We start from the raw sequence: 7759 nt of genomic DNA, 5'->3' as shown, positions 1-7759 counted from the left end.
AGGAGACAGATCAGAATACACTGGTATTTGTTCTCCTTTAAGCTTCTTGCATTTCTGTTCAGTGAAGAAAAGCACATAGACTTATGTTCTTTATGCTCTAACCATGGACTTTAATATTTAACAATAAAATACCTGTTCTTGTGTAGCTTTCTTGTTGTCTGCAAGCAGACAGCAACTTTCTGATACTATTATTTCACCTATCCACAGGACTTGGAACAGTTACCTGCTGGGCAGGTTTTTCCTACCCAGAGCTGAACAGGACATTCAGATCTACAGAAGGAATGACCAGCGTGTCTTTGGCAGTTAGAAGTGTCCTCCGTATCTCTCAGGAAAGGCTATACAGTTTTACTGTGCAAGTTGGAGAGTTGTGTCTCTGCAGAAAGAAGAGAACTCAGCTGTGGTGCCCCTAGACTACAGCATCACAGTCTGGTAATGTATGGTACATATATTATATATATATCAAGTGATATATTCTGTACCTGAGTCATTGTAGAATTCCTCTTTCTGAATCAGCCTCATAATTAGATACAGACCAATAGGGCTGTTGATACAGGTGCCTTGGCCAGCTTCCAGTATGTATATTTGTTCTTTTACCCTCCCTATATTTGCCCTGCAGTTCGATATTTCCCTCTGTACAAAGTGAGTACAGCACTAATGTGTGGTCTAAAATACCTGATGCATTTTTTATTGGTATAGAAAGACTAGACAGGCCCTCACACAGAGTATGCACTTCATTTGGCTTATCTTTAATTCTTTATTTTGGTATTAAATGGATTTCTCACTGAAACATCACAGCATGCATCTTGTGCTCCAAAGGTTCTGTTTAGTGGAAGCACTTGTAGATGGCAAGAATTTCTGCCCAGGCCTGGTTGCTCCCTGAAAGCTGCAAATGCTGGTAGGCCAGCTTACTCCCTCTTTCTTTAAACCAGGTCTCCTGGGGAGTCCCAGAAGTTTGCAGGGAGTGAAGGGTGGCAAGTGAAAGAAAGAGAATGGAAGAAAAGTTAAGTATCCATTCGTATGTTAGGGATGCTCATGGAGGAGCTTGCAGTAGCAAAAGCGACAGTGCTTTTGAAAATGCATCTTGGAAAACAGAGGACTTAAAGATTTTAGAAATAACATTTGCACGAATCTCAAAGACCAGAAGACTAAGTGATTATGTTTCTTCTGTTTACTCCTCTCTTTCAGTAGCAATGAAAGGACTAAATGTATAATCAGGCACTTATTTCTGTTGTTGCTCACTCACCAGGTACTCAGGGAAGTTTAATGCTTATCTCTGCTACAAATACAGCTACGGTTCCTTGAAGAGGATCCTTGTTTCTGTAGAAAACCAGACTCTTTCAGACAAGACATGTTCTCTGTCAGACTCTCTCTTCTACTGTCAGCCCAAAAGGAACTCAGAGCAAATAAAGAAACAGTGAAAAAGTTACTTCTGAAAGAAGAATTTTTCTCAAGGGAAATAAGGAAAACAGAGGGGTGGGAACCTGTTTTGTCAAGGTCCACACATACTGTTCACCATTTGGGCTCCTTTCAAGCTCTGTTATCAGTCTACCAATTACTAACTTAATCACTCTGTATTAAAACTCTTTCGTGAGATTACATGAAGAAAGTTGTCGTGTGACTTTGCTATGGACACGGCGTTGTCTGCAGCAGGGCTGTGCGCTCCCAGCCCTTTTGTTTCCATACAGGTAAACTATAACTAGATCTATGAATGCTCCCCTCAGCAGGGTGACGCCTCCTCTGAATCCCACCTTTTGCTTCAAGAGGCAACGGTCAGGGGGAGGGAATCAGCTCCTGTGTGTGAAGGTATTTGGGAAAGAAACACAGCCCATTTCATAGCAACTGACCAATAAGAGGAATTGCCGTGTTGGCAGAAGGCTTAAGGCTGATAAATTCCACGGGTCTCAGATAACACATTCTGGAGACAACTCCCATTGTCACAGGCATAAAAGAGGTGGGGTGGGGGAAAGGAGCACACACTCCTGCCTCAGGATCACAAACCCTGTGAGCTGCAGCTTGGGTTAGGTCCTTGGTATTTCTTACCATGGCCAGTTACAGCTTCAGGCAAATTACCTCTTCTGTGGCAGGGGGACCTGGTGGTTCCTCAGTCCGTTTCGGTGGAGGGTGCTTTAGGGCTCCAAGCATCCATGGGGGATCTGGTGGCAGGGGTGTGTCAGTCTCTTCTGCTAGATTTGTCTCTTCTGGCCTAGGAAGCGGCCTGGGTGGTGGATATGGAAGTAGTTTTAGCAGCAGCTTTAGTGGTGGTTATGGTGGTGGTTTGGGTAGCGGTGATGGCCTCCTCTCAGGAAATGAAAAGGCAACTATGCAAAGCCTGAACGAACGCCTTGCATCTTACCTGGACAAAGTGCGTGCACTGGAAGAGGCAAACTCTGATCTTGAAACTAAAATCCGAGACTGGTACCAAAAACAAGGACCAGGCCCAGCTCGGGACTACAGTCCTTATTACAAGACTATCGAAGACCTTCGAGACAAGGTAGGTGTTAATATTTATTAAAAATCATCTTAGATTTGCACCTAAGAAGGAAGCATAAAAACCCAAAGAGAAAAACTTCACTAGGAAAACACCCAGAAGGCATTGCAGTTTATGAAAAGGAGAGGAAGATGAAATGAATATGTAATGATCAGGTGGGGTGGACAAAGAAAATTACCAGCATGGAATTGTCTACTTTTTTGATGTTTGCTAAGAGAATGTACAAAACAGTCTGAGACGCCTTAGTACTTAACTCTCTGATAATGCTTGCTTTTAACAAAGCATATACACACACACACACACACACACATACACACACACACATATATATACACACACATGCTGGTCACATACACATATATGACCAGTTTATATATATATGACCATATAAATATAATGATAAATACAAAGAGAACCAAACAATGACAGCAACCTGCCTATCTCTGTAGTCTGTTACCTGCCATATAGCTTGAAAAACTTCAGAGGCACATACAGACTGCTTTAACAGTAAAAATAAAAATTGGTTAAGTACAATTTTGTAAATGTGGAGATAGCAGCTCAAGATTTCATCACCATATGTTTATTTTTCTTTCATGTGTCACTTACTTAAGCTTGGAATTGAAATAAGAGTGCTGAAATATTTGGCTTATGGAAAAAGAAAGTAGCAGACATGAAGTAATCAATCCCATATATAAATGCAGGATTTGCCCCAATAGCCCATGGGTACCTGATAACAGATTACTTTGAGATGATACACACCCCGGAAAACAGGTAGTAGCTGATTAAACTATGTAAATAAATGAAAAAAAACTTGAGGTTTAGTTTTCACAGTTCAGCTTGGAGTTCATGACCGCTCCCATGCACTTTACTTTCTCCTTGCTTCAACCCATTCACAGTCTCTACTGATTTAAAAAACTGAGCTGCAGTAAAGGCAGAACTGGCAATTAGATTTCCTCCTTTTAGTATTCTTTTCCCTCCTGTCTTTTACTCCCCTTAAGGGAGAGAAAACAATGTTCCAGCTGTTTTTGTGGATGACCTTTTGAGTTTTAAAAGTGGCAGGCAAAAAAGGCATGCTTTCTAGGTAAAAATTAACAGGGATTACTTCTAAATAAACAAAAGTTCCTTTAGAGGCTTTCATGATGCATTAGAAGAATCAATAAACACTATCCTGGATATTCTAGGAAAAAAAATGTATTCAAAGACTATACAAATGCAATATGAACCCACATTGTTTATGAAACACAAACATGTCATTTATTTTAAAATCATACAGCCCTTGTAATCACTTCCCTCTGTGTAATGAGAACAAATTCCGCCAAGAGGGGTCTGCAGACTTTGCTTCCTTTGCATCTCTCCAGGAAATAGGTTTCTTGCCTCAATCCTAAAACATCACCTACCCCCTGGCTCACCAAAGCCCTCTCCCTCCAAAACAGCACATAGTTTTGTCTCACTGTGGGACTTCTAGCTAAAAGCCCCTTCATATGCCAGACAAAGTAAGAGGACCTATCCATAAATGTCATGGCAAAAGCACTGTGATAAATCTGTGCTACATATTTGCCATAGATCATTGATACTTTCCTACTGAGACCAAATAAAATACACTTTTATTTGGTGTAGCTACAGATGAACTAGAATCTTAACTCTTTTATCTTCAGATCAGGAAAGATGATAACATAGTTGTTTCAGCCTCAGCAATTAACTCGTTGTTTGTAGATCCTTGATGCCACTATCGACAACTCGAAGATTGTCTTGCAGATTGACAATGCCAGGCTGGCTGCTGATGACTTCAAAACCAAGTGAGTAATTTCTGAAAGGAAAAAAGTCTCTTGAGCAGGCAAATATCCTTGTTGAGCCAAAGGAGTGGCTGTGAAAAAAGAAAGGAATGCCTATAAAATCTCTGTATGAACACTAGTTTGATCCTATCGTTGCAGTTCAGCCCTTCATGTATTTGCTGAAAGCACCGTCTGCACCACAGAAAACTTTATATTTTGCAAAATATGTGGAGAAAAGTTTAATGCTGGACAACGTTTGCTGCACAATGTTTGCTGCATCACAAATCCTACAAACCCAGACACATTTATAGCAAATAATGTGTTTCATGGTGGGCTGGCTTAATCAGCTAACCTGAATAGTTTTGTTTTGCTTTTTTAAGGTTTGAAACAGAGCAGGCTCTTCGCATGAGCGTGGAGGCTGACATCAATGGCCTGCGCAGGGTCCTGGATGAGCTCACCCTGGCTAGAACGGACCTGGAGCTGCAGATTGAAAACTTAAAGGAGGAGCTGGCTTACCTAAAGAAAAACCACGAGGAGGTAAAAAAACCCCAAGACACACGTTTGAAAGTGACATTAGAAAAACAGCATGTGGAAATGTGGAGTCCCTCAGGATTGTCCTGGGCTCTCCAACAGTGAGGAAAGATTTCTGTGTAGACTGGGAAACTAAAGATACCTCCTGCAAGTATTTAAGGGGAGATAGTCAGACCTTAGCCCTTGAAGAAAGAACAGAAGGTTCATAATGTTTTCAGTTTATGATCGTACCCTCTTTTGTCTTCCTCTGCCATGTCCACATAGGAAATGAGTGCCCTGGGAGGGCAAGTAGCTGGCCAAGTCAGTGTTGAACTGGACTCTGCTCCAGGCATTGACCTGTCCAAGATCCTGGCTGATATGAGAGACCAGTATGAACACATGGCTGAGAAGAACAGGAAGGATGCTGAGGCCTGGTTCCACAACAAGGTAGAAAAAACTCCATAGTATACAAACACTAACCAAAAAAATCCATAAAAGAAACAAAATAATTATTAAAACACACAGAAAACTGCTGTGAAAGCCTTATGACCTCTACTTAGAGGCCCCATATTTCTCATGTAATGTTTTCCCTGCTTCAGACTGAGGAGCTGAACCGTGAAGTAGCTGTCAATACTGAACAACTGCAGAGCAGCAAGTCCGAAGTCACTGACCTGAGACGCACCCTCCAAGGGCTGGAAATAGAGCTTCAGTCCCAGCTCAGCATGGTACATTAAAATTTGCACTGCATGAACCCCCCCGCCACGGAAATGGGTACATATTCCCCTCCATGCATCTGGCAGCAACCTTTTTGTGGTTTCCCCTCCAACCTCTCTGCTCTCAGAAAGCCGCGCTGGAAAGCACCCTGGCAGACACGGAAGGGCGTTACGGTGCCCAGCTGGCGCAGATCCAGGGCCTGATTGGCAGCATCGAGGCGCAGCTGGCTGAGCTCCGAGCTGATATGGAGCGCCAGAACAGCGAATACAAGATCCTCATGGATATCAAGACTCGACTGGAGCAAGAGATCGCAACTTATCGACAACTCCTGGAAGGCCAGGAGTCCCAGTAAGTAACTCTGCTCGCTGCAGAAAACCTTTTTGCTTAGCCTCATAAAGTTTGACCAGGCCATGGTGCTCATTTGCCACAGCACCACAGTAAAGACAACTTCAAATACTCCTGGGGTTCTAAAATTTTTAACAAATTAATTTTTCTGGACCATGGTGGAGCTAGAAATGCTACAATTCCCATTTACATTGAGTACCTCAAAGAGTTTCTAAACAAAAAGGCAAACTGACAAGCAGTACAAGAGATTAAATGCAACTAACAGTTAAAGTGATAACTAGTCATTAGCTGCTTGACATTCAGGAAACATAGTGCAGTCAGTAATGTTTTATAGAATATAAGAATTAACACCAAATTCCCATAAACTTCCTGTTACCAGTTAAATAGCTCTTGCCTCATAGGAATCAGTGTAGAAGAAAATATTCTGAAGAGAAGAGAAGGCAGACAAGCTAGCTATTTTCAGACAGTCATTAAGTGGGCCTCCCACATGGGAGCACAGCTATCTGTCATTTCATATATAGCCTCAAGGAGGAAAATATCTCATAGCCTGGAACAAAAAAATGAGGTAGGAATTAAAAGGTTTTGATTTCCTCTATTCCTTCTTTTCCATAATTGTCTTTTCCCATGGCAGTTTAAATTTCCTACAACAATTCCCTCTTCTGAGCAAGGAGATGACCATCTCTTTTGTGACTATATATAAAATGCACCTGATAGAGAATTTGCTGTCATACATCCTCAGCTTACGCAGCATTTGATGTGTTACCTCTCCTTTCAACTGTTATCTCTTTTTTCTACAGGATGTTTGGCTCCCTTTCTGGAACTGCTGGTAAGAATTCTTTCTCTTTCAGGAAACCTTTAGGAGTCAAAGAAGTTTTATTTTCTAAAAGAAAATATACATACATTATGGTAGTTGTGTCCATTCTAGAGACTGGGCTGCTGCGCTGATTTGCGTCACAGAAAAAAATCTAATAAGTAACAAACGATGACTCTGGCTAGAATTTAACAAATCTCAGTCATTAAAAGATGTTAGACATCAGGAAAAAATCTCAGACTATGCTACAGTAAAGGCACAAAGTGCTTAATCATTCCCCCAGATGAAAGGATACAAGAAATTTAAGCTTGGCCAGCTCAGGGGAATTGTATGAACATGCAAGTAAAACTTGCCTTGAGCTCTTAAAGGTCAGCTGTATTGTAAAAGTGATGTATGATTCAAATCAATGCTATGAAGAAGAAAACTTCTGAGAGAAGGGAATGAGAGACGAGACATAAACTAAGCTCAGCGCCCATTGCAGAAGTGGTCTCATGTGTGTTATGCTTAAGTAATTGCAGTTCTTTCTCTCCATATCATTGTAGACAAAAGAGACAAGCCGGCAGATGGAAAATAGTAGTGAAAGTCCTCCAAATGTCATCTTCAAAATGAGAAAAGGCAGACAACACACAGGAATTGTAACAGAGAGGAATCACTAAACTGCTGGAAATTACTATCTTAAAGCACAGAAAATTCTTGGCCACACAAAGTTGAGGTAGATTCATCCATTTAGTGGTGATTAATCTGAGAATTGGGTTAGCTTTTCAATTATTTCTAGTTCTTTCATGTACTGAATTGCTGTATCTAATAAAGATTATCTTCTTGCAATCTTAGCTTCTTTTGGGTTATTGTGATATTGTTACTGAAGTTTGGCTTTAATCAGGCTGGAAATAGCTAGCCAGCCTCCCCAACAGGTTAATGCTCACAGTGTCTGTGGGTGGGTGGCTTGAGCTCCATCTGCGATTTCTTCTAGCTGCTCTTGCTGGCAGGAGCTCTGAATATCCTCAGCCCCTCAGAGTGGGGAATTACAAGAGCGACTTACGTTTCTAACCACAATGGCTGTGCACTCTGAAGAGCAGTAACAGTGAGAAGTTAAGTGATTCTGGTAAGAAACAAGAGCTG

The 7759-nt window shown here is 41.4% G+C and overlaps 1 protein-coding gene across 1 annotated transcript; it reads left to right on the top strand.

Annotated features, from left to right (window-relative positions):
* Window positions 1-1921: 1921 nt before the first annotated feature.
* Window positions 1922-7458, top strand: LOC104071432 (keratin, type I cytoskeletal 19). The gene is made up of 8 exons (XM_009573388.1): window positions 1922-2491; window positions 4202-4284; window positions 4641-4797; window positions 5056-5217; window positions 5370-5495; window positions 5612-5832; window positions 6627-6655; window positions 7183-7458. Exons 1-8 carry the CDS (start codon window positions 2042-2044, stop codon window positions 7212-7214), a joined length of 1260 nt encoding a protein of 419 aa, XP_009571683.1. The 5' UTR covers window positions 1922-2041; the 3' UTR covers window positions 7215-7458.
* The last annotated feature ends 301 nt before the right edge of the window (window positions 7459-7759 follow it).

This window comes from Fulmarus glacialis, unplaced genomic scaffold (genome assembly GCF_000690835.1).
Source record: "Fulmarus glacialis isolate BGI_N327 unplaced genomic scaffold, ASM69083v1 scaffold11732, whole genome shotgun sequence".
NCBI lineage: Eukaryota > Metazoa > Chordata > Aves > Procellariiformes > Procellariidae > Fulmarus > Fulmarus glacialis.
This window is presented reverse-complemented; position numbering and strand designations above follow the sequence as displayed.